The following is a 25,839-nucleotide window of genomic DNA, read 5'->3' on the forward strand; positions in this document are numbered from 1 at the left end:
GGGATGGACGTTGAGGTGCGCATCTCCCTGTTCCGTTCTCCCCTCAAATATTAGACCCATAAAACGCCAGGACGCTCTGGCTGACCTCCTCCGTTTTAGGTGGGGAGGGGTGGGGGGCAGGCGGGGCTGGGCGGTCCCTGCCACTGCCTGTGTCTCTGGTCCCGCAGGAGCATCCTCTGGCCATGAACCACCTGGACTCCAGCAGCAACCCGTCCTCCACCACGTCTTCCACGCCCTCCTCGCCAGCGCCCTTCCCGACATCGTCCAACCCACCCAGTGCCACCACGCCCCCCAACCCCTCGCCCGGCCAGAGGGACGGCAGGTTCAACTTCCCAGGTACCACACCTTGGGGCTTTCTCGGGCCTCAGGGGTGGGGTTGCATGTCCCTTCTCTGCAGGCTCAAGGTCAAACACTGCCGCCACTAAGAGCACTTGCTGGGAGCCAGGCTCTGTGCCGAGCTCAAGAGCATCCCCGTGTTTAAACTTGCTGTGATTGCACCCATTTTACAGATGGGGACGCAGGTTCAGAGGGAGCAAGTGGCTTGCCCTGAGCTGCACAGCATGTAAGCTGCAGAGGTGGGATCAAAGCCAAGTCTGATGTAAAGCCTGGGTTTTTTTCTTTTTTTAATTTATTTAATCTATTTATTTTTGGCCGCGTTGGGTCTTCGTTGCTGCGCGCAGGCTTTCTCTAGTTGCGGCGCTACTCTTTGTTGCGGTGCGCCAGCTTCTCATTGCGGTGGCTTCTCTTGGTGCAGAGCACGGGCTCCAGGCGCGCCAGTTCAGTAGTTGTGGCTCGCGGGCTCTAGAGCGCAGGCTCAGTAGTTGTGACGCACGGGCTTAGCTGCTCCGCGGCATGTGGGATCTTCCCGGACCAGGGATCAGACCCATGACCCCTGCACTGGCAGGCGGATTCTTAACCACTGCGCCACCAGGGAAGCCCCAAGCCTGGGTCCTTGACCTGATCCCAACGCTGCCCTCCCATGCATGGGGTGGCTTCTCCTGGGCATTGTTCGCTCACTCGGGGCTTCTGAGCTCCCAGGAAGCAAGATAGGCAGCACGGGGGGCTGGGGCAGGCCCAGAAGGCTGGGGCGAGGGAATCCGGGGCTCTGTGGCTTACCTGCTCTGTGGTCTGGACAAGCTGCTTAAAGGGGTGCTTTGGTTCCCTTTTCCATAAAACAAGAGACCGTGTGAGGCTGGGGTTAGGCTATCCTAACCTAACATGGATGAGGTTAGGAGTCCACCGGGGAGTGCGTGCCAGGGCAGAGCTGACCTCTGACCATGGCCCCGGCTGCCCCGGCTCTAGAGGGACAGGGACCCCGCCGCTCGGCCAGGCCTGGGGTGTCCCACCTCCCCCAGGAGCAGAGCAAAGCCCACTCACCCGTCCGGGATTGAACTCCGGCCCTGGCCTCCCAGGAGGCCCCTTGCAGTTGGTCTTGGCCCTCGGTGTGTTTCAGGTGGCAGCTCAGGGGAGGAGGGCGGCTGGGATATTCTAGTTTGCTCCGGACCCAGCCAGGCCCACTGCCAGCTTCAGCCCGTGGAGTGCCAGGCCAGGCCCCACCTGTCACTGGCCCCTGGGGCTCCAGGCTGGGAGGACAGAGGCACAGCTCTCCCTGTGCCAGGGGAGCCCTGGCTGGGACTGCTTGCAGCTGGCAGGAGGCCAGGCAGCCTCTCTGGACCCATCTCCCCAGGGTCCCAGGGACTTCTTTTGGGGGATGGTGAGACTTTTAAGAATCCTTCTTCTTTTTTGCCTGCCCCTTCACCTTAACACGCCTGTGGCTGGACATCTCCCGACATGAGTGTGTCGTCCCGAGCCCACCTCTCCCTCCCCAGAGACCCAGCGAGGGCCCCGCGTGATCACCCTCCTCTCGTGTTCTGCTCTGTCATTGTTATGCTCTGAAACCGGGCCTTCTGCTGAACGTCCTAGTTTGGGTTTTTCTGAAAGGAAGGGCCTGTTTGAAAAACAACAGCCAGTGAAAAAGTCCTTTGTGTGATGTCTGCCAGAGCTTCTCAGCTTTCCCTGATGTCCCCAGGCTGGCCTCACATTGTCCCCTGCACAGAGCCCTCTCTCTCCAGGATCTGCTCTCTCTCTGGTCACGGGCTGGGCTGGTCCGGCTGTTAAGGTGGGATGGGACCTCCTCCTACCGTCCACCCACTCTATTGTGGGGAGCATTTCTGTGTATCTCCGAGGCTAACCATGGGCGAGGTTATTGTTTTGGATGGTGACTCCTAGTGACCGAAGCCTCAGCACTTGGAGGTGTGAACGCGGGCCGGGGGATTTTTCCCTTCTGCACCCAGCACTGTTCAATGCTTTCAGAATCTCAGTTTTTCTCCCCGTTGTATTTTGCCCTCCTGGGCTCATGCGCAGTTCACAGAGGAGAAGGGGGCCTGGGAGGTGAATGGAATTGGCCAGGGCTCTGCAGCAGGGTGTTCCCTGGGACTGGGTCTCCAAACCCCAGCCCTCCGGTGCAAGTGCCTTTACTCCTGGGGGCTCCTGCTAATAACCGCTTCCTCCCAGCTCTTCTCCTCCTTCCTCCGTGGAAGCTGGGGCAGGGCAGGTGGGGAAGGGCTGCCCCAGCCCTATAACCAGCCCCTCTCCCCCGAGCCCGTGCCTCCGTCCCCTCTCCTGCTGCTGCATTTGCTGTTGTGTGTGTGACTTACCTGCTCTTCTGTTTAAAGCTGCCTACTATATGCATCCTAGACAGCAGTTTATCTTCCCAGGTGAGTCCTTTGCATGGTTCCACCAACTGCCCCTCGACGTGACCCGCCTCCGTCCAGCCCTCTCCCTGGGCGCCTTGGAGGTACCTGAGTCTCACACCCACCTATTTTGAAAGCTGACTGTCTGTTGAGGCTGGGCAAGGGGGCAGAGGGAGTAGCCTTGAGACTGGCCCTTCACAGGAGCAGTGCCTTCCTGGGAGGACCCTTGGCATCCATCCAGTCCTTCGTCTTGCACAGACACTTCAGGCAACTTGTCCAGGGTCACACAGCTAGGAGATGGCAGAAACCCAGTCTGCAGAATAAGGGGAGTGGATCTCTTGCTGATGTCTTATGAGCCTCTGACAAGATATCTTCCTCTATATAATGGCGGGGAAACTACTACCCGATCTTAAAGAAGGGGATGCCAGTTTGGGAAGGTCAGCAGCCTTCGCTTACTGGGCGGGCCTCACCTTCCAGAGCCTTGTCACACAGCGCCATCTGCTGGCAGTTGTTGGAAATGCCTCCAGGGCAGAAAGTTTATAAAGAAGAAAACTTTCAGGAAGACCTTCTCGTTGATTCCCTTCCACAGAAATTGTTTTGTACACCTTCTGTGCCAGCCTTTGCATTTGACCATATTCCTGTCCCTAAGGAGTTTATACAATTAGTACTTATTTCTCTAGCTGGAGGTGACAAGCAATAGTACACGTAATCTGCAACTTTAATTCTGAACTCAGCCCTACGAAGGTTCTGTGTGTTTTAGACAAAGACTGTAGCTAATTTTTTTTTTCCTGGATTAAACAGGTCTGTCTTGAAGTCCTGGTATTTTGGTTATTCCAGGCTTTTCTGTTCTCCAGCCCAGCTCCATGAGGGGAGTGACCGGGAGCCCCTGTTAGTTCTTACAGGCCCACCCCAGTGGTTCTGCAGGCTGTGCAGGCTGGCTGGGCTCAGGGCCAGGCTCCCTGCGCTGCTCTGTGGCTTCACACCCATTTTTTCCGTGGTTCCCCTCCAAGAGCCTCCCTGGTTCCTGCTCTAGGGTGACGTACAGGGGAGCACCCTTGAAAGCATGGGGAAAACGTGCGGTTCTTCTTCCAGAAGGGTCCATCTTGCTCTGAAGATATGTCAGGGAGGAGAGAAGGGAAATATAGTTCTATTAAAACAAATGTGGACATATCTGGAGCAGAATGCAAAATGCACTCTTAATGTTTAAGGAAAAATATGAAGCTTCAGAGACATTTTGCCTCCCCCCCAACTTGGGGTGCGGTTTCTCCCCAGAACTCCACCTCCCCATGTCCCCCCGTCCCCGTGCATGTGTTTATCTTCTGTGGAAACATGTGAGCCGCGTTGGGTGGGTGGAAACACCAGGCCGCCCTTGACAGTCTGCAGACACAGTGCAGCGGTGTCTGGAAGAGCCTTAGAAGAGGCTTCTGGGTCTAGGATTCCCCAGAAATTGTACACAGGATGTTGGGTACATGTGTGCATTTCCCTAGTAAGAAGGCCCACGACCTCTATCAGACTCTCCAAGTATGATAGAGATGTTGAGAAAGCTACAGGGGTAGCCTTGGAGAAAGCCCAGAGGGAGGTTTGCTGGCTGATGGGGGCGCTGTTTGTCCTAGAGGACAGGGAGAGGCCCTGATTAGCTCAAGCCACTGCCACCTCCAGTCTCTTCTTTTGCTGAAAAGAGGAGCAAGGGGCCCACCCAGGCCTGGGGCTGTCAGCCTTCCCGAGTGCGATTAGAAGGGACCAGAGAGGACAGAAAGAAGCCAGCGGCAGAAGCAGCCGTGGGGCATTTGGCCTGTAACATGTTGGCCCCACACTGCGGTGACCATCTGTCCTGTGTCCCCTGGATGTGGGGCTTTCAGTGCTGAAGCTGGGAAGGCCCCAGGCTCAGGGGTCAGTGCCAGCTGCCCAATCCTGGGGCCCCCGGCGTGTGGACCGTGCATTGCTCTCTGCCCAGAGGCTGCCCCACCGGCCACCCAAACCCTGAAACTGAGGGGATGGGGCCCCTGGTCCCCACCAGCAGTCCCCGGCGGCTGTGCCAGGCACCACGTGTCACTAATGAGCCACCTGCGAGTCCGGCCTTTGGCCTCTGCTGGCCCGAGAGTCTCCCCACTCTCAGGGGGTGTTGAAACCAGCCCCTGCCTCGGAGCCGTGGAGGAGGGTCTGGCCCACACACCCGGTAAAGAGCAGCCCTGTCGCCTTCACCACTTGCTTGTCTGGGGCGGTTTGGCCACGGGGCGATGGTGGTGACGGAGAAGTCTCAGCCTCCTCCCCCACTGGAGTCCCTTCCCAGGGCAGAGCTGTGTGGGCCAAACCGAGGGCCGTGGAGGCTGCGTCCGTGTTCTGTTTTAGGAAAAGCCCAGGGGAAGTGGCCCCGGAGCACGAGTGCAGCCCAGCGAGGGGCTGCTGGCGGAGCACGCTCGGCCCTGCGGGTGCTGGCTACGCAAACACTGTGTCTTCCGGGGGAGTGGAAGGGGGTCTCATGCCTCATGTTTGTTTTCTGTTTCCTCCAGACATTTCGACATTTCCTCAGGCAGTCCCATTCGCCGAGGCGGACAGTTCCCGGTAGGCAGCCCTGCGCTCTCTCCTCCTTGGGGACTTGTTAAAGCTGGATGCACATCCCTGACCGCCTCCCACCTCCACCTTTAAATCTCTGACCCTCCCATTCCAGACCTTGCCATGTACCTGGGCAGCCAGATGGGACACTGCTTGGGCTAATTCACCCTGTGATCCAGTGAACTGAGCCATAGGGTTTTAGTTGCCTCCTGTTGGTGCAGTCAGCATTGGGTGGGGCAGTGTGTGAGGCAGGAGCAGTCTGTGACCCAGGAAGGCCCGGCGAAGGGCACTCAGCGTTAGAGAAGCCTAATTTTACGGCCCCTGTTTATGGAGCCCTTTCTGTGTCAGGCCATGCTGAGTACTTGTCTCCCATTTTTTTGTATATTTCTCAGCCAGGTGTAAAGTAGGTGTCATCCTCAACATACAGATGAGGAAGCCAGCTCAGAGAGGTTAAGAAATTGCATCCAGTCACACAGCTTAGGGAGCAACAGAGCCAGTTCTCAAGCAGAATTCCAAGTCCTGTGCGTGTGCTCAGAGCCCCGTACCGGTTGTCAGATTCGAAAGGGCCTTGATGGTCACTGCCCACCCGTCGGCCCCTACCACCCTCAGATTAAGTCTGGAGAAGGCCAAGGCCAGAGAAGGGAAACGGGGTCTGGTCCTCGGCCTCCTGTGTGTTTCCACAGCATCCTGACTGCCTTTGTGGGTCAAAGTAGGGATCCAGACCTGGTGCCCCTTTCTCAGACCTCACGTGGGGGGTCCCCTGCCCAGCTGGGAGCAGAATGGCCCGGCCTCGGGGTCTCTTGGACAATCGCTGTTTCACTCTTAGGCTTGAGAACCCGCCCAAAGCAGATGTGTCCGAGGATCGCGAAGTGGAGGTGAGTGATGGCGACACGCCAGCCGTCGACGGTGCATCTCTCTCCTCTCTCCCCGGCTCAGCACGTGCAGGGGTCTGGGGAGCATGTGGGCACCGGGCCCTGTTGAGGGCCGTCTCAGGTGCCCACCCGCCACCCGCCGCAGCAGACTCGAGCGGTGCACATGGCAGGGAGAGCAACGAGGGGTGCCGCGAAGCAAGCTTCCTTCTGCTTTTCTGGTTTTTTGAGGCTAAAGTGAACTCTTCATTCCCGTGGTTTTCACCCCCAGCCAGAAGGCCTGGGCCCCAGCCCGGAAGACTCTCCTTGGGTCTGTCCGGGGTGGGGCCGGGTGTGTGGACTTATCAAAGATCCCCAGGTGATTCTGACTGTAGCCGGGGCCAAGAATTGCTACCTTGACCCTTGAACCAGTGTCAACCGAGCAGTGCAGTGGCTTAAAGATCTTGAGCAGATAGCAGACTGATTTATTCTTACACAGTGGAGAGTCAGAAACTGTGTGTTTCAACAAAAGCATAGCCAGAACGGGTGAATGCGGTCCAGTCCTTCATGCCAGGGGATGTTAATGCTCTTCCCCAGCGATTAGATGTCACTCATAGGTGGGTCTTGGAACATTAGCGGAAAAAAGGGCCAAGTGCCGTAGTCTGTGGATTGGGACATTGAGGCTGTGTGGTGCGAAGTGACCTGCCTACTGTCCACAGCAAGCCCCGCAGAGCTGCGACTAGAGCCCAGGCTTCCTGAACCCAGGCCCCTCTGCTCCCCGCCTGCCCCCAGGTCCCCTGCCCCCTCTATCCCCTCCTCCTCTCCTTCCAGGCTGAGGAGCCCGAGGCCGGCAGGTCGGAGGTCGAAGACGACGAGGACGAGTTGGATGACCTGCCGAGCTCCCGCCGGCCCTGGCGAGGCCCCATCTCTCGCAAGGCCAGCCAGACCAGCGTGTACCTGCAGGAGTGGGACATCCCCTTCGAGCAGGTGGAGCTGGGCGAGCCCATCGGGCAGGGCCGCTGGGGCCGGGTGCACCGCGGCCGCTGGCACGGTGAGGTGGCCATCCGCCTGCTGGAGATGGACGGCCACAACCAGGACCACCTGAAGCTGTTCAAAAAGGAGGTGATGAACTACCGGCAGACGCGGCATGAGAACGTGGTGCTCTTCATGGGGGCCTGCATGAACCCGCCGCACCTGGCCATCATCACCAGGTAACCTGGTCCCGCTCTCCCTGGGGTGGCCGCCTCCTCTTCCCCTTTCCCTGGGGGCCCTGTTATTTGTGTGGACACCCCGGAGGGCATGGAAGTTTTCATTTAGAGAGGTACAGAGAAGAAAACCAAAAATGAGGTGTAATTTCTCCATCATATAACCCCATTGACATTAAATAAATAAATCAGTAAAACAATTACCTAAGGATAGAGAAAATTCAAATGTTCCAGAAAAGTATAAAGTGAAAACCAGTCTCTTCCCACCCGAACCGGGTGCTTCTCCCCAAAGGTGGATACTGTAAACAGTTCCTTATCACGCCTTCCATTAAAATAAAAAAAAATTTGTATACGCTCATGTTTTTAAACTATTTATCTATTTGGTTTGTAACTATTTATGTGTTTGTAAAAATACACACCAAAGAGCCTACTGGTTACTTTGCCTTCTTGGCTGGAGGGCAGGTCTGAGGTCTAATCTGAATACCTGCATAGCGTTCCCGTCACATCACATCACGTAGCAGAACCTCCAGTGGTGTGCTGGTAAATGTTTAACAACCAGCTCTTGGGTGGTGGTGAGGGAAGCTCTAGTATTGATACATGGCATCTGTCAATTCCTGTGGTGTAAACACTCTCACCGCAGTTGATTTCAAGTTACCAATATGGTGTCACTGAAAGTGGAGTGGAATTGGGTCGAGTCCCACAGCTGGGCTCTGGGTTCTCTCTGGAACCCGATCGCTGGTCCTCCCCTAATTTATTTAACCAGCCCTCTTTTGCTGGACACTTTGTCGTCATGAGCATCTCTGTTTCCGTACCTTGGTGAACTTCTGGCAGTACGTGTGCGGGGCTGGGTCAGAGTGCACGTATGTCACGTTTTGATGTACGTTGTCCATTTCTACTCCAGAAAGTGTCCACCAGTTTCCCCTCCCACCATCAGTGGATGAGTGACCATTACCCCCGCTGAGCACCAGAGGGGTGTGAAACTGAAACATTTTTGCCCATGGCATTGAAAAAGTTGTTATTGGGTCTTTACTTCTAAAATCAGGAAAAACAATATGAGGTCAATGACGAATCTTTGGAATACACGTGGTGTCAAGAAAAAAACTAAAAACCACTTTAATCCCATCAGCCAAAAGAATACTCATTAATAGTCTGATGACATTCTCTATAGTTGGACCCTGTGCTTTGAAAAAACACCTTCTCCTCAAACAAACTGTATTTGTTTACTAAGTAAAAAATGATTTCCATCTTGCTTGCATATCCGAGATAACTACCCACTAGAACTCCCAAGCAGTGTGAGATCATCAGGTCACCACGTGGACCTGGTGGGGTGGGGACAAAATTCCAGCCCAAGCGTGACACCATGATGCTTCAGGGAGCATGTGGTTACGCCAGCTCAGCTCCCCCGGATCCCAGCCTCAGTGCCGTCCATCATCCATCCTCCCATCTCTCTCTCATCCACCCAGTCCCATGAGAGATCTGAGTCTCCTTAAAGGGAATACATGCAGCAAAAGAATAAAAGAATATTAACAAAAAATTTAACGTGCTTTAGAATCTGCTGAGGGGACTGGAACACAGAAAAGCAACCGTCAGCCGATATTCCAGACCTTGAGGGTCCAAGAATCTTATCTCCTTGGAGATGATTCCTAAAAACTAGCCCCTTCCTCAGATGGCTTAAGTCAGCTTCTCCCTGGAGCAGGGGACTGAAGCTACACATTCTACCTGGGTCCTTCCTCGCTCCGGGTTTTAGGAGTCGGTACAGGTGGGGACCACAGCATGCAAGCCCCTTATCTAATAATCACTCTGACATGCCTGACAGCCACCCCTCCCCTCCTGCACACTCCACATTGTAATAAAATCCCTGTGATCAGAAAATAACACGATCATGAACATCATTATGGTGAGCCCAGAGCCCTGATGCTGCCTGGTTATAGCCCGAGAAGGCCAAAGGTTCTTCCCTGGCTGCTGAGTTTGCCTGGGCGTGTTCCTGCCTCGAGCTTCCGCAAAGGTGGGCTGCTCTGAATTGCCAGGAGGCTCGGTGAACTGAGTTTCCTGTTCTATGGTGGGCAGGCCCTAGGCCTCGGGGAACCGGTGTTCTTGCCCACTCAGGCCAGGCCCCAGCAGGAATGGGCATCAGGCTGGTCAAGAACGAGGATTCAGGCACCCAGGGTCTCGGGGACAGAGAGAGCCCTCCCGAGGCCGGTGGGCACAGCTCTGCCCCTGCTTCTCCCCGGCTCCAGAGGGGCTTGGGTTGGGCTGCACAGGCCCCAGATCTCTGCCTGACCCACCACTCCTCACAGCTTCTGCAAGGGACGGACGTTGCACTCGTTTGTGAGGGACCCCAAGACATCTGTGGACATCAACAAGACCAGGCAGATCGCCCAGGAGATCATTAAGGTGAAGGGGCATCCAGCTGGTTCCAGAGTTCCTGGCTGTCCCCCAGTCTGTCTGACCGTGTCAGGGTAGTGGTGGTGGCTGCTCTGTTGTTCCCTTTAGGTGGGGCACCTCAGGGGTGGGACCCCCATCTCCTTCCCTCTGTCCCTGTCTTGTCTGCTGGGAGCTGGACACCCTGGAGAAACTCAGTGGGTTTTAAAGACAGATAGCTTGAGTTTGAATCTTGGTCACACCAGCTGTGTGACTTCGGGCAGGTCGATTAGCCTCTCTGAGCCTTGGCTTCCTCCCCTGTGAAATGGAGATGCCAGTGTCGCCTCCCTCATTGGATTGGTGCAAAGGTAAACTGGGATAATCCATGGAGAGAGCGTTGGGTCCAGGGCCAGCGCTTGGTGAGAGTCTGTTAGAATCGATTAAGGTTTGGGACAGAGGTTCTGCCTTAAAGTTTCCACATCCAAGTTTCATGAGGACAGGGCTTCAGGCTCAACTCAGGCAGCCTTTTTTTAAAAATAATTAAGTAATTAATTTTGGGCTACGTTGGGGCTTCATTGCTGCGCACGGGCTTTCTCTAGTTGCGGCGAGCGGGGGCTACTCTTTGTTGCAGTGCACGGGCTTCTCAGTGCGGTGGCTTCTCTTGTTGCGGAGCACGGGCTCTAGGAGTGTGGGCTTCAGTAGTTGTGGCATGCAGGCTCAGCAGTTGTGCCTCACGGGCTCTAGAGTGCAGGCTCAGTAGTTGTGGTGCACAGGCTTAGTTGCTCCGCAGCATGTGGGATCTTCCCAGACCAGGGCTTGAACCTGTGTCGCCTGCACTGGCAGGTGGACTCTCAACCACTGTGCCACCAGGGAAGCCCCTCCTTTCATCTTTTAAAAGTAATTAAACAAAAATGAAAGAAAAGCTTATTTGTTGCTTTATTTAGCGACAGACAAGCCCAGAGAAAAACTAGATTAGTGCTGGATAGGACTTCCTCTTTCCAGGTTCTCGTTTTTGTGGGAAAGCTTTGTCTTACCAGCTCCCACCAAGTTTTTGTCCCTTTCCTGTCGTTAGTTAGTCTTGCCTTCTGTTCTTTTTTCTCCCTCCCTCCTTGCATCCATTGTGTGTGTGTGTGTGTGTGTGCGTCGTTGGAAAGGAAAAGATAAAAAGCTCAGTGGCATTTAGGAACACCAAGATTTCCACGTGGCGTTTCCACGTGGCTACACTAATGCATTAAAGTTTTGCAGCCCCCAAAACCCACATATCACACTTACGCCTTCCTTTGTAGTCTGTCTCATTGCAGAGACGTTGGAGGGAGCTGCAGAGCGTCACACCTACTCTGTGATGGCCCCAAACTTGCTGGGCCCTGCTCCACACTCTGCCCGACTCGGCCCTCCTCCCCCAAACTGTTCTCTCTCCTTATCGTCAGGACACTGTGGGAGTCTGGTTGCTGAGTTAGGTTCAGTGAGCCATCTGGAAGATTCCAGGGCAGAAGAGAAAAGTTGTGCAAAGGTTTTAGAGCTGCAGAGCCGGAAGCTTCGTCTCTCCTGGCTTATTTATTTTCCCCATCCCCCTTCTTCTGAGAACTTCTAAGCCACTTCCTTTTGTACTCATCTCTGGTATTTTGAGGCTCAGGATATAATGACGGGGGCTTGACCTTTGGTTCGAGGGCTTGGGGGCCACTCTAGAGGCATTGTGAAAGGATGGGAAGGAAGGAGGGTTTGTGTTCCAGACCTGGGCACTTCCTGTCTACTCTCTGGCCGTTTGAGGCTGTGACACCTATTTTATAAACAAGGCTCAGAGAGGTACAGGCACTTATCCTCAGTCACACAGCTGGTCCCTGTTCAACCCAAGATGGGGGTCTTGGCTCTCTTTGGTCACTGGAGAAGGCTTGTGCCTTGGTTTGGTTTGGGAAATGGGCAGAAATTTTAAGAAGGATCGTTTTACGTTCAGGATGGTGTTTTGGGAAAGAGCAAGTTACTCTTTCCTGGAACTCCCAGCCTCCGTGGCAGGATGACAGCTCTCAGCAGGCCTGAGGGAAGTGGCCACGGTGCACCCCGAGCCCTCCCATCTCTTGCAGAAGAGCATCTGCCTCGTGCACATTCTTCTCTGACGCGCTCCCGCCCCACTCGGTCTGAGCTCTGCGCTCGGCTGAGTTCTGTCTGCTTCCGCCTCACAGCTCATTCTTCTGTTTCCTAAATGTGGCTTTCGCTGGTTTTACCCCTCCCCGTCTCACCCCAAGATACCTTTAAAGCCAGGCGGAGTTCTCACACGTGAAGCACCCTCGATGTGGGAGATTGGGAGACGGGCTTACATGTGCCTCTTTCGGACCCGGCAGGGATGCCCATTTCAGTCATGCGTCTCGTACTGTACCCCCCTTCTCCCTCCCCGCTCCCCGTTCCCAAGAGCATCAGAGCAGCAGGGGACCTGGGAATCCTGGCTTTGGCCTTGGATGAGGTCATGCCTGCGTGAGGTCTCCTACATCCCGTGCGCCTGGCAGTGTTCAGTCCAAATAGAGCGTTGGTTAGAAATCACCCAGCCCTGACCTGCCACTTGGCAGGTTGAGGAAACTGAGGCTTAGAAGTCAAGTCCAAGGCCCCACAGTGAGTTAGAATCTGGGCTGGATTTCAGCTTTAGTCCAGGACTTCTACCACAGCACAGGCAGTGGGACCACCTGAGCTCAGGGGCTCCCTCTATGGGAATTCCTCTCTGTTCCCCAACCCTAGCCCTTGCCCAGCCTGAGGGGAGAGGCCAGCAAAGCCTGAGAGAGACCCCACATCACTCGGGTCTTTTATAACTTGACACAGAGAGTAGCATCACAGGGAACCTCTATATACTTCCTGACCCCCAGCCCCTCACCCCTCCCCCTTTCCACGCCTCATCTGAGTAGAAGGTGGGTGTTGGGCAGCGCGCTGACGCAGCAGGAGCGCGGGCTGGCCTGGCGCCAGATCTCAGCAATGCCGCTGAACTGCAGTGTGGCGTGGGGCAGGTGACTTCCCATCTCTGAGGCTGGCTTTCCTCCTTTGTAAAAAGGAGACAGTTACACTGCACAGGGTGGTGAAGATTAAATGGGGTGGGATGGGTAGGATGTCCCGTCCCACTCAGGCCCCGGCCCAGAGCAGGAGCTGAGTCATTCGTCATTCACCTTCCCTCCGCTCCTGACGTGAGGCTCGCTGTCTTCCAGGGAATGGGCTATCTCCACGCCAAGGGCATCGTGCACAAAGATCTCAAGTCCAAGAACGTCTTCTACGACAACGGCAAAGTGGTCATCACAGACTTCGGGCTGTTCGGGATCTCAGGCGTGGTCCGAGAGGGACGGTCAGTTGGCCTTGGGCGTCTGGACAGACTAGGGAGGAACTGGGCGGTGCTGGTGGGCCTGAGGTCCAGCCGAGGTCCGGGCACTCGCCGTCTGTCACTGAGGGGCAGCCCTCCCTGTAGGAAAGGCCAGGTCTGCTCTGGTCCTGCTCTTGTGTTTCTGGTCCAGAATCAAGTTTGGGTGACACTTAGGTCACTCGTAGTGCGTCATTCTCAGGCTGGCCCCCGTGGTGGTTGGGTCCCCTCACTCACATGTTCCCTGTATGCTCACCGACTTGGGCAGGGGACCAGGGTTCACGTCCCCATTATGAGGAAGAACGTCGGGTTCTAGTTCCGCAAATCTTGAAGGGGGCGTGGGGATGGGGAGAAAGGCTCCTTCCCAAGCGTCTGGACCCCAGGAGGGAGGGCGGCAGCCGGGCTGGAGAGCCAGACCCAGGCCGGGTTGTAAGGCCCACAGGCAGATCTGATCTCCTGCTTGGAGATGCCCTTCACACTCCCAGGGTAGAGAATCGGCACCCTCAAGTGCCACTCCCTGCCGATGCCTGTTCTTGGCCTGCTTTCTAGAAAAGCCTGGTTATCACTCCTTGGTAACGTGCCCCCGGAGTGCAGGTGCCCTGGCGAGTGCATGATGGGTGTGCTGCTTTTCTGGGCCATGGTGGGTGGTGTGCCAGCCCCGGGGCGGGTGTTTGCCCTGCGGGCCTCTTTGCTGCTGACTGAAGGCCATGTCCTTGCCCTGGCCTCTTGGCCTCCAGGCGTGAGAACGAGCTGAAGCTGTCACATGACTGGCTGTGCTACCTGGCCCCCGAGATCGTGAGGGAGATGACCCCCGGGAAGGACGAGGACCAGCTGCCCTTCTCCAAAGCGGCTGACGTCTATGCATTCGGGTGAGGAGGCCCCTGGCACCCCTCCGCCTGAGGCTCTGAGGCCAAGTGTGGCTCAGAGAGAGGATCCTACTGGCCACGGGGGGGGGGGGGGCAGGGGGAGGTGTGCTTTGAGTCTGAATCAGCCACTTGTTTGGGCCAGTGACCACGTCCTTGACCTTCTGTTTCCCCACCTGTAAAATGGGAAGAATAAAGTACCTCCCCGGTAGAGCTGTTAAATGAGGACTAAATTAGCTGATCGTATAGAATGCTTAACTCTGGGTGTCATTCCCACCTGTTGCCCCATGAGGACGCTCACCAGAGCTCATCAAGGACTGTCCCTCTGGAATAACAGGGAGTCCTGCCAGCTGTGCCCCACAAAGAGCTGGGGTGCTGACCGATAAACATAGAAATATAGAAACATAATATGAGCCAGATGTGTAGAGTTTTCTCTTCGCCACATTAAAAAAGAAAAAGAGGGAATTCTCTGGCAGTCCAGTGGTTAGGACTCCGCGCTTCCACTGCAGGGGGCGTGGTTAGATCCCTGGTCGGGGAACTAAGATTCTGCATGCAGTGTGGCACGGCCAAAAAAAAAAAAAGAAACCGGTGAAATCCGTTTCAATAGATATTTAACTCAATATAGCCAAAATATTATCATTTCAGCGTGTAATCAAAATAAGAAATTAAAATTCTACCCTGCAACGTTTTCAAAAGCTGGTGTGTGTTTTACACCTCAGTTCCCCTCCCCACATTTCAGTTACTCAGTAGCCCCACGTGGCCCCCAGGTTGGACAGGGTGGGTCTAATGGAGAAGGTCCCATCCAGATAAGTTGAGAAGGGCAAGGGGACTTGGAGGGTCTGAGTGACGGCCTCATCCCGTAACCTCTCGGGGGATCCGTCCCTCGCGGGTGGTCTCTTCCTGGCCTGACCTTTAACTATCATTTCCTGAGCACCTGCGTGTGCCAGGCCCAGGGCTGGGCATTCTTGTCACGCCTCAGACAACCTTGGCCATGGGCAGCCACCCCACGGAGGTTGAACGGTTGTACCGGGATCTCTGGCCAGAGCCCGTGCTGTCTGAGTCTTCCTGCCACAGTGGGAGCACAGGGCCCCCCGGGAGGGAATCAAGGTGTTCCCGGAAGCCTGGCGGGTGAGGAAGGTAGGAGGGGGATGCTGGGTCCTCCAGCCGGGCTCCTGGCATCAGGGCAGCAGGCACCTCCGGGGTGTGAGCTGAGCTGAGCCGAGCCCGTGCCGCCAGGGAGCTCAGGCCACGTGGGTGGCTGGTCTCCACAGGACCGTTTGGTATGAGCTGCAAGCCAGAGACTGGCCCTTGAAGAACCAAGCTGTGGAGGCCCTGATCTGGCAGGTTGGAAGCGGAGAGGGAATGAAGAGAGTCCTGGCCTCCGTCAGCCTGGGGAAGGAAGTCACCGTAAGTAGCCCCCCAAGCCCCTGCACTGGGAGAGGAAGGTGGGGTAGAGGGCAGGTGGCTGGCTGCCCTTCACTCAGCTGAGACGTGGGACCCAGAGGCGGACGGGTGGCGGGCAGGCCTCTTTGCTGCCGGCTAGGAGGTCTGTGTCCTTCACCACCCCACTGCTAACCTTTAAAAAGAAAAATTATCTTTAAAAAAAAAGGACAGGAAGGAAATAAAGATAATGGTTTTGACTGAACTATGAGATGAGATAATAAAGCCTGTATGTTACTTACTAGAAAGAAGGTAATAATAAATTTCACTGCATAAAGCACAAACAGTGGGGTTGTTGCCGTGTCAGATCTTTTCTCAGTGTTGGTCCCGACCGTTCGAGACAAATCAGGGTTTCCGCAGCAAATCTGTTTTCAAGATGCCAGATCACAATACGGTCGCTGCCCTCGCGTGGCTGAATATCATTAATGGCGTCTCTGCATTGCAGTTTGTAAGCTCCCCCGCCTGGCACAGTGACACATGAGCGAGCCCGGGGGAGCGGTGTTCTCAGCGCCGTCAGTGTTTACCACGCGCTCATGAGTCAGATAGGCCCGGAGCAGACAGATGCCAGCCAGGATGTTGATAAGTAGCCCCAGTAGGTACCTGGGCAGCATAGCATTGGAAACGTCTGCGGGGAGCACCCGGCACTCATAAGTAGGCTGTGAGTTTCCTGGCAGGGTCACCATCTGCCCTGTTGCACGAGCACCTTCTGCCTGGCTGTGCATGCCGGCCTGTCTTCTCCCAGGGACTTCTTCTGAATCGAAAGGCCGAGGGCTGTGCTGTGTGCACACGTGGATCCGGAGAGTAGGCAGCAGAAGGCCAAAGCGAGAAGGGCTTTGCCCCGACTCGGGACTGTCAGGACAGCTGTTCTGTCGACGCTCACTGCTGCCCTGTACTCAGTCCTCTGGTCCCTGCCAGCCTCCATTCCTGCAACGCCCCCAGGCTCCTCCGCCATTGCAGCCTGGCCAGCCCTGCACACCTTCCGAGCGTCTTGCGTTTCACCTGTCAACACGCTGCCTTCCACTTTCCATTCCGAACATCCGTGACCCCATTTCTGATCTCTTTCCTGTGACCTTTCATTCGTCTTTGTAACTGTTATTCCAGGGAGGTCAAGGAAGGAAGGAGGGGAGGGAGGCCCATGCCCTTCATTTTCACTGGAAGTGTGAGAGCTCTTCTCAGTTATTTCACGGCCCTACTTCAGCCATGGCCAGTCACCTCGGTGTCAGCAGGAGAGTGAGGCGACCACCAGTCGGGGGGCGCTCGGGAACACGGAAGGGACCCTCGGCAGAGTGCCCCGGCCGCGCCCCCCTCGCTCCCGGCCAGCTCTCACGTCCTCCAATGCTGGCTCGCTTTGCAGGAGATCCTGTCCGCCTGCTGGGCCTTTGACCTGCAGGAGAGGCCCAGCTTCCCGCTGCTGATGGACATGCTGGAGAAGCTGCCCAAGCTGAACCGGAGGCTCTCGCACCCCGGGCACTTCTGGAAGTCTGCCGAGTAAGTACCCCTCGGAGCCAGACCTGCAGCCAGGCGTCTTGGAGGGCGCTGTCTGCTCTGTCTGCCCGAGACTTGGATCTAGGGAACCCCCAGAGCTGGTTAGCCAGAGGTGACTAGTCCCCTCGCCCAAGGGATGTCGGGATTCCGCTCATCACATTTATGTAGGAGACTCTTCCATAGGCCAGCGTCTCCCGCTCTCCTCTGTGGAAACCTCCACATCACTGGTATCAGCCCAGTGCTGACGCTGGGCCCAGGCTGGGCCCTGACAAGAAGGTTCTGCCCGCTATCCAGCCCAGCGTGAGCCTGGGTTCACAACAGCTGATTCATTTTGCTGTACAGTAGAAACGAACACAACATTGTAAAGCAACTAGACTCCAATAAAAATTAACTTTAAAAAAAAAGAAAGAAAATTTCTGGGTTAAAAGGTTAAAAAAAAGAAGGTTCTGCCTGGGAGGGGGCCAGACAGAGCTTCACCAAAACCAGCCGAGCAGCTGTTGCTTAAGATGGCGCAGAGCTTTCTAGCCCCCAGATTAGCCACCTGTCACAGGGACCGCACCACCCGGGTTTATGTGCCACTTGGACACTGGGAGCCCGTCTCCCTTCTGTGTAATCACATAATCCTTTGCAGCCCTCCGTGCTGGGGTGGTCTCCACTCCTGTCTTCTGCCTCATTCCCTTTTTTCTTTGTCCCTCTGGCTCTGTCTTCCAGAACATTCAAAAACAGACCTCTGCCCTGCCTCTGCGGGAATCTGGGCAAGTCCTTCCTTGTTCCCAGCCCCAGCTTCCACAGCTTCGTAGGAGCGAGAGGGTAGGCAAAATTGTCAAGGGCCACGTGGGAAATAGTTTAGCTTGGCAGGCCGAGAGGGAACCTCGAGTGACGGCTCCTTGCCACTGGGATTTGCAGGGTGCCCAGCGGCATGCAAAGCGACGACACCACCACGTACAGTCTCTGTCACAATGACCCAGCTCTGCTGTTTGGTTCAGGGGCGACCACAGACCCACAAACTTGCGGGCTGGCTGGTTCTAGTAAAACATTACTTACGGATGCTGAAACTTGCATTTCATGTAATTTTCACAGGTCATGAAGTAGTCTTCTTTTGATTCCCACCCCCCACCCCCCGATCATTTAGAAAGGTAAAAAACATTCCTAGTTTGTGGATTGTACAGAAACGAGAGGCAGGTCACACGTGGCTGGCCTCCTGGACAAGATGCATGGCTTTGAACTTTAAGGGGTAAGGCACTTTCTAGAAGTGTCATCTCCCACAGGCCCAGGACATAGAACAGATAAAGTGGGGCTTCTCTTGGTGGGAGTCGGGCGGTGGCAGGGGGCGAGAGCCTGTTTAACCCCTACACCCAGCGTAGCCCCCGGAGAAGCTATCCCCGGATCTCACACCTGCCCGAGTGTGTGGTGGCAGTGGCACTCCTCTTGTTCTAGAAAGAGCCAGATAGTAAGTGTTTTAGGCTTGCAAGTCATATGGTCTCTGTCACACGTTCTTTGTTTTGGTTTTTTATTTTTTTTTGACAGCTCTAAAATGGTCACAACTTTTTTGTAGCCAGATTTGACTTACACCTAGTTTGCCAGCTTGTTTTGAAAGTAAACCAGACCAGGCTTTGAGCAGCAGGTGAGGAGAGGCCCAGGCTGGGTCAGCCCAGCAGAGGGTGCAGGGAGGAGAACTTGAAGAAATACAGCAAAGTTGGCAACTTAGGCCAGTTGGAGGGACAGTCTGAGGAATGACGATTTGGGGTGAGGGAATGCTGTACGTTAGAATGTGAGGTTAGATTCAGTATTTTGCACTTAAGATGGGTCAGAGTCTAATACAGATAGGGGGTAACAGGTGTTGCCATCAGAGGTGTGGGTTTTACCCAACCGTTGCTGACAGCTGTGCCACACTGAGGCGACAGGCCAGGGCCAGGCCTCCACCCGCACGGAGCTGATAGTTTAATTAGGATAAAGACAAGCAGACGTACACTGTAAGCCCTCGGAGCAGGACGCTGCCTTATCACCTCTGTATTCTCAGCTCTAAGCACACTCCCAGGATGTAGCAGTTGCTCAATGAATATTTGACGGGTGACGGGGATGATGACAATGTGCTGAGTGCCGGGCAGAAACTCAGCTTCTGTGGGCACACTGCCCACCGGGGAGCTTGAGGAAGGGTGTCCAGAAGAGAGGGGTCATGGGAGCTGGGTTTTGGGTGGGAGCCCGGGCGTCTCCTGGACTCTCAAGAAGTACAAGGATCTGGTTTGTCAGACCTTGGGCAACTCGTTTAGCGCACCGGGCCCTGGTTTTCTCCTGCACAAAAGCGAAGGCTGCGCCAGGGACGGGGCGTGGCGTAGGGGCTGAGGAGTGGTGTGGTATTCAGGAGAAGGTGATTGCGGATTCCCGAAAGGCCACAGAGCCCCACCTTCCCATTCCACATGTGGGACACTGAGTCACAAATGGGGGTTGTTTCCTGCCCAAAGTGATCAGTTTTGGCCCCTTCTAGGAAGGAATGCCAGCATACCTCAGTGAGTCTGTATCAAAGCTTCCTGTTCGTGACTTTTACTTCTACACACTCAAGCCTCTAATTCTCATTTTCTCTTTTCTTTTCCATCGGTCTTGTTGCTTTTCTTTTTTTATTTTCGGGGGGGCGGTGGCGGATCCGCTGGCCTGGCCTGTCATCTCCCGCTCTCCCGCCACCCTGATTCCTGTGGCCCTTCCTCCACCTGTCCACACTGGGTGCCCATCTCCATCACCTGCCGGACCACGCTCCTCCCACGCCTGGCAAAATGGTTGTGGGTGCTCCCAGGCGCTGGCGGAGCCGCTACTACGGGAAAGGACGTTACGGTCACCCTGACTTTAAGAACAACTGTCCAGTCCTGGAGGAATAGTGTGTCTTCTGCTATTTCCTTGATTCTCTGCCTGTTTGCAGTTAACCCTTTGCACATCCTGCCTCCTGTTCTGTCTCTGCTTCCAGCTTCCCCTTCTTGGCATGTTGTATTCCCATAAACGAAAGTGACACTCTGGCAGCTCACATGGCCACCAGCAAGGGCCCTGCAAGCTCGTGTTTCTCTCGCTGGGCTGAGAGCAGACCCATGGCATGTGGCAGGGCCTCTGTCCACACACTGGCAGACGATGGCTTATCCGTGGTGGGGAGAGAACTCAGATCACTGGTCTGAGTCCCCAGGATCCCCTCTGGCCAGACTCTAAAGAATAGAGAATGCAGGGAGCAGAAATAGTAAAAACTCCAAGACGTCGATTTTGATGGTCAGAGGCTGAGGGACAGTGGGCCTGCTGGTCGACCTCTGTACAGAATTCTGTGGCCATGTCCCAGGGGCGAGCTTGGGGGAGGCTCTTTGTGCCAGGCTCCCTTCCAAGCTTGCTCTGCTGCCAAAGCCTGGAATGGAGTGGGGATGTCCCTTTCTTTGTCTGCAGGGAAAGAGGGGTCCCTGCCCCGTACCCTGGCCGGGCCTCGGCCGCTCCCCTGCCCGCTCCCCGAGGGCTTGGGTTCTGACGCTGCTCTCCCCTCTTCTCTTTCCTTCTGTAGGTTGTAGGCCTGGCTGCCTTGCATGTACCGGGGCTTTCTTCCTCCTAATCCACGCTCGGCACCGTGACTTCTACTCGAGCTCAAACAGCGATGCGGGCACTAACCCAGGGGATGCGATCGCCGCCACTCCGACCTTCTCTGCTGAGACTTCTTCTCTTGCTTTGTTTGTTAAAACTGGCCCTCGCCCCGCTCCGCGGCCTGCGTGTGCCTGAGTAACTGCTCTCCATGGAGGGTCCCCCTAACAGCACCCCCAGAACCGCCTTCCTGGACACAACTTCATCTCTCTCTAGCGCTTCTTCTATGGGGTGGCCCTGTCTCCCTACTAACAGCTCAGTGAGAGAGATCCCCCGTCTCCCTGGTCCCCCAGCACACCGGCCCCCCGTGGGGTGTGTCCGCAGGACAGGGGTCGGGGTTTTGCTTGGCTTTTAACCCGCAGGGATCTTGTCCAACACGGAGTGGAATGATTTCAGAGCTGCCGGGTGGTCCCCTCTGGAGGGCTAGGGTTGGACACCACGGGTTCTGTTGCCATGAAAGACACCAGCTCGGAAGAGCTGTGTCCTCGGCCACACACTGGGGAAAGCTGTCCTGAAGCAAGGGGGTGGGACCTGTCTCCAAACGGTTTCACTAGTGAAAACGTTTCTGCCCTCTCCCCCCTGCAACATCACTCCCCTTCCGTCTGCCCAGTGCAGACGGAAGGTACCAGACCCCGAGCCAGCGTTCAGCAAGAGTGTGGCTGACAGGTCACCCACAGGTCCTCCACTGCTTACCAAACGCAGATTCCTGGGCCTCCCCGAGACCCGAATCCGGGTGTCTGGAGGCAGGTGCTGAGAACCCGCATCTCAGCCTGCTTCCCAGATGGCCCTGACGCACCCCAGCATTTGGGGACTGTTTCTAGGAAGGAGCACGCGATGCCACTCTTAGCACCGGCGGCTGGGTTTCTCTTCCCTCCCAGTTCCACTCGGAGCGAGAGCTTTCCCGGCTGCCAGTGAGAACGAGCCCACGGCGGTTACTGGGCGTGCGGGGTGCTGGGGCCTCCAAGACGAACAGGCCCCTGCCCTCCAGGAGAGAGTGCAGCCGAGGCTCAGCCCCCGGCCGGGTGGAACCAGGAACAGCTCTGCCAAGGCCGTTGGCCTGTATCATCATTCCCACTTCTTGGTGGGGCTGGGTCCTCTGCTGAGCTTCTGGAACTGGCCCACTCATTAGCTAGTGCTGCCCCAATTCTGATCAAGACCGGCGGGGCTATAACCCTTGTTTTTGTTCCTCTTTGCAGTATTAACAGCAGCAAAGTTGTACCCCGGTTTGAAAGGTTTGGCTTGGGCGTCCTGGAGTCCAGTAATCCAAAGATGTAGCCAGCTCTGCCGTTTTTCTGACATTGTATTTCTTTCTTAAATGGGTTTCTAAAACATCCCAACAACTGCCACAACAAAAGAACAACGCTCTTCAAAACGCCAGCCATCCTCCTAAGGGCTGCGGGTCAGGAGCACGAGGCCTCGGTTTAGACTGTGCGTCTGTAAAGACACTGGGGTCCCGGAGATGGAGCCGCGCCTGCTGTTTCTTAAAATGACATCACCAACAAGCAGACCTGTCCCGACAGACGGCAAATGTTTACATGTATGTTTCTGCAGAGTTGGACTCGTTGTACAATAGGTGATAATAAAAACCGTCTGTGCAGAGGTCACTGGCACTGAGGGCAGAAGTGGCCGTCCCCTCTGGAGGACCCTGTAGGAGTGAGGCACCCACGCTGGTTCAGAGGAAGAAAAGCATCGTGTTTGTGGCTGTTCCCCAAGCAGGATGCTGGGGGGACCACAAGGTTTGACCCAGCCTCTGCGTTGGCCCTAAATCCCGTCTCCCCTCGTCCTGCCGAAGGGCTGCTGTCCCTTCCTCTTGCAGAGGACACCCTGACCAGGAGCCGAGCTGGTTATGAGGGTCGGGAGTTCACAGAGAGCTTGGCTTCACCTTTGACCCTTGTAATCCAGTCCATACCTGCTGGAAAAAGCAGAGACATAAAATCCAGATAACATCTGGACTGATCCAGTGGTTCCCAGCCAGGGTTTCCAGTGCCTGGAAGATGTTTCTTCCGTGAAGCCCGCAGGGGAGGCGCCAAGAAGATGGGACTGAGGGCTTTGGCTGTTGAGCTACATCCCAGTCCCTGGCTGACATCTGACCCCAGAGCGAAGGCCTAGCCCAGCAGCTGCGTACACCATGAAGGCTTGATCCGTGAGAACAGGGAAAGTAGGGGGAGGGAGAAGTGGCAAGCAGAGGGTCCCTGAGCCCACCCTCCTAGCCACAGGGTGCCCCGGCCCATCACCAGTCATGCCAAGGTTCCGGAACGGCCCACCTCTTCCAGCCCTCAGTCCCGTCGAAACCCCTTAGCCCACGGCTGACTCCTCCACTGCCCGTGTTCAGAGCTCTTAGCCGCGGTGGGAGCCACGTGCCCCTCCCCGCTTGCACTTGGACCCAGCTAGCAAGCTCCCGACCTTCAGGGTCTTCCCGAGCACCACGTCAGGCCTCTACTTGTGTCCCTTTGGACGAGAGGAGGGGCCGGGTTGGGAGAGTCCAGGATATGACAGTTTCCTGCCTGTCCTCGTTAGAAGCTGACACCTAAAGAGAAAAGTTCCAAATGGCAAAGAAGCCCTTCAGTGAAGGTTACGTCATCGTATCAAGCTCCAAAGGCAGAAAGGATCAAAGGCGACGAAAGTGGAGAGGAGCTTGTCTTCAGACCCAGAACCCACGTCCACGCCTAGAGCCGCCGAGACGGGGAGGCACGTGGCCCTCCTACCCCGTTTATGCAGACCCGTCGAGCCAGGCTCCCACCCTGGAGTCTGGCGAACCATCATACAAGATGGGCCGCTTTGCCTGGAGGCTGCGGGGCTGCCTTCTTGGCTCTGGGCCAGGCAGCCGTACAGGGTACCCGGGCCTCCACGGCCATCAGCACCTCAACCCTTCCCGCTCGGGGTGTGGGAAGGAAGATGAAGGGGCTGTAAACCGACTGGACTCAGCTCTGTGGGTCTTTTCTCCTCTGTGGGACTCTTCGCGTCTCCCCATCATTCCTCTGGCCTCTGGGTCAGCCGCTCCTATGATCTCCCCACCCAGAGCCACATGGGATGTGACTCCGCCTCTGGTTGTCAGGCCCCTCCCCCCACCCCGACATTGGCGCCTTCCCGGAGGTCACAGTTCATGCCTCTCACCTTTCCCCTCTGAACCCTTGGACGGTGCAGTGGGGCCGAGGGGGTGGGACAGCAGCGAAGCAAGTCAGGCTCACCTCACGGCCCACAGAAAGGCAGTCTGGGTTTTGTTTTTCTTCGGGGCTTCACACTCTTGGGTCAGTTTAGAAAGCTTTCCTGGAGCACCCACTGTGTGCAAGCGCAGGGGGCCAGGGATGGGAGCAGTCACAGTGCCTGCCCTCAGGGGACTCAAGATCTGCCAGGAACCCTGAGGGTGGGACTGGGGCCACCCCCTTCCTCCCCAGGGCCCCGGGATGCCTTCCCACGCTCGGCCTGAGCCTCTGCACTGCCTGTCAGTTAAGAGAAGCACCTGAGGAACCCCCCGGGTGGCCCCCCTCTCCCTGTCTCTACTTAATTGACTGTGAATTGAGGTTAGGAAGACATGCCGCCCTTCCGTGTGCTGCCCCCCATGCCCGTCTGCCTTGGAAACACATGAAGGACAGCAGATACTGTGAATTCAGCCCTCACAGCCAACTGTGAAAGGGATGGAGAAAGCCGGGAGGCCTCCTGGGCGAGAGCTCGGGGGCTGTGGAGGTCCCCACGGGGACTGAGAGTGGAGCCCAAGCTTCAACCCTTCAGCTCCCCCACCCGCCACTTCCCAACCTCACCTCCAAAACCCTGGGATCTGTCCCTGCTGCCTTTAAACACGAGAGCCACAACCCCTGCGTCTCCATGCAACTCGAGGTCCTGAACCCCGAGTTCCCCACCAGTTGTGAGTGGCGTGTAGCTGACCGCTCCATGCCACCAAATTGAAGATGTGTGCAGGGCCTGGAATCCCTCTGCCCTCTCATGGCATTGCTTTCTGTGATCGCCGAGGGACGTGGCATGCCCTGTAAGCCCCTGGTGGTGGTGGCCTTTGTTGATCTGGGTGCCAGGTGGAGACATAAATGTGAAGCTGGTTTGAGAGCTTGTGCGACGCTGCCTGGTCAGCCAGGATTTCATCCGTGTGTGCAAACCCAGCATCTTCTGTGGCCACGAGGCACATACTTGCTTTTTTGAATGTGATGTAAAATTTGTACAGTAAAAGTTTTTATATTTTCTATCAACTGCATTTGTCTTCCAGAAATGCTATTAATTTAAATTAAAACGGTTAGTATTAACAGACGTGCGCTATCAGTTTTTTTGCCACTGGCAAGAACGCTGTGCCAGGCCCAGCCTGGGTGTCTGGAGTCTACAAATAAAACTGTACCAAGGTGGGGCTTCCCTGGTGGCGCAGTGGTTAAGAATCCGCCTGCCCATCTAGGAGATACGGGTTCGAGCCCTGGTCCAGGAAGATCCCACATGCTGCGGAGCAACTAAGCCCGTGCACCACAACTACTGAGCCTGCACGCCTAGAGCCCACGAGCCACAACTACTGAAGCCCACGCACCTAGAGCCCGTGCTCCGCAACAAGAGAAGACACCGTGATGAAAAGCCCGCGCACCGCAACGAAGAGTAGCCCCTGCTCGCCGCAACCAGAGAAAAGCCCGCGCGCAGCGACAAAGACCCAACACGGCCAAAAATAAATTAATTAATTAATTAAAAAATAATACTGGTACCAAGGTATCTGGGGCTTGTGTCTGCTTGGGTCGGTTCCAGATGACTGTGTGGGGCGGGGTGTGTGTGGGGGGAACTGCTCGGATGGATGGCATGGGAAAGCAGGAGGGGAGGGCGCAGGGTGTTTGACCCCCTCTGGGAGCTTCTTCCAAGGAGAGAAGTTTTGCCTGCACCTCAAAGGCAGATACTTGTAAACAGATGGAGGAACGGAGACAGAAGAGCATCAAAGCCTATGTCGCACGGAGGAAGGTCATCCAGCCCCCAACAGTGACAGCCCACGAGCACACTCAGACCAGTCACTGTCTCCTCTACTCGAAGGGCCTTTGCATTGTGCAAGCCTTGGGGGGTGGGGAGTGGTCATTTATTTACATCTTATTTTTAGGAGCCTCTCCTTGCCAGTTATAAAGAGAGACAGGTAAGCAGGAGGTCAGGGTAAGCAACAGATGGAGATAAAGGGGGACCAACATCCTCTGAGCCAGAGAGGTGCTTTCTACACATCATCTGACCTTAATCCTGTCCTCACAGCAGCACCATGGGGTAGGGACTGTTGTGATGTTTCAGCTGAGGAGGGTGAGGCACAGAAAAGTTAAGATATTTACCCAAGTTGACACAACTGGTGGGAGGCTAGTCCAGGACTTGGGTCATGGCTTGACTCCAGAACTTCCTTCTCATAAGAAGTTGGGGAACTTATTGGCCAGACATTTATTGAGCACCTACTGTGTTCAAAAGATGGTGCAAAGTGCTGGGGGACAGATAAAAAGGAGAGACCTTGCCTTC

General features: G+C 55.8%; 1 protein-coding gene and 1 long non-coding RNA gene across 8 annotated transcripts in view; one reads left to right on the forward strand and one right to left on the reverse strand.

The window, feature by feature from the left end:
- Positions 1-24,630, forward strand: part of KSR1 (kinase suppressor of ras 1) — a 150,773-nt gene extending 126,143 nt beyond the window's left edge. For 5 of the 7 annotated variants that reach the window (XM_027130359.1, XM_027130363.1, XM_027130362.1 and 2 more), the window contains 10 exons: positions 168-336; positions 5,204-5,255; positions 6,073-6,121; positions 6,926-7,305; positions 9,597-9,693; positions 12,843-12,976; positions 13,726-13,857; positions 15,123-15,258; positions 16,646-16,779; positions 21,573-24,630. In XM_027130359.1, coding sequence (XP_026986160.1) covers positions 168-336; positions 5,204-5,255; positions 6,073-6,121; positions 6,926-7,305; positions 9,597-9,693; positions 12,843-12,976; positions 13,726-13,857; positions 15,123-15,258; positions 16,646-16,779; positions 21,573-21,651 — 1,362 coding nt within the window. In that variant the 3' untranslated portion in view covers positions 21,652-24,630. The other 2 variants (XM_027130360.1, XM_027130361.1) reach the window with 2 other exon arrangements.
- On the reverse strand, positions 845-11,490 carry LOC113632792 (uncharacterized). The gene is made up of 5 exons (XR_003437959.1): positions 10,933-11,490; positions 7,719-8,331; positions 2,819-3,006; positions 1,378-1,948; positions 845-1,162 (listed from the first exon to the last, which is right to left on the reverse strand). It is a non-coding gene; the product is annotated as an uncharacterized LOC113632792 (long non-coding RNA).
- Positions 24,631-25,839: the final 1,209 nt, after the last annotated feature.

Source organism: Aethalodelphis obliquidens, unplaced genomic scaffold, assembly GCF_003676395.1.
Source record: "Aethalodelphis obliquidens isolate GAN/ISIS:26980383/991018 unplaced genomic scaffold, ASM367639v1 scaffold38, whole genome shotgun sequence".
In the NCBI taxonomy this organism is placed as follows: Eukaryota; Metazoa; Chordata; class Mammalia; order Artiodactyla; family Delphinidae; genus Aethalodelphis; species Aethalodelphis obliquidens.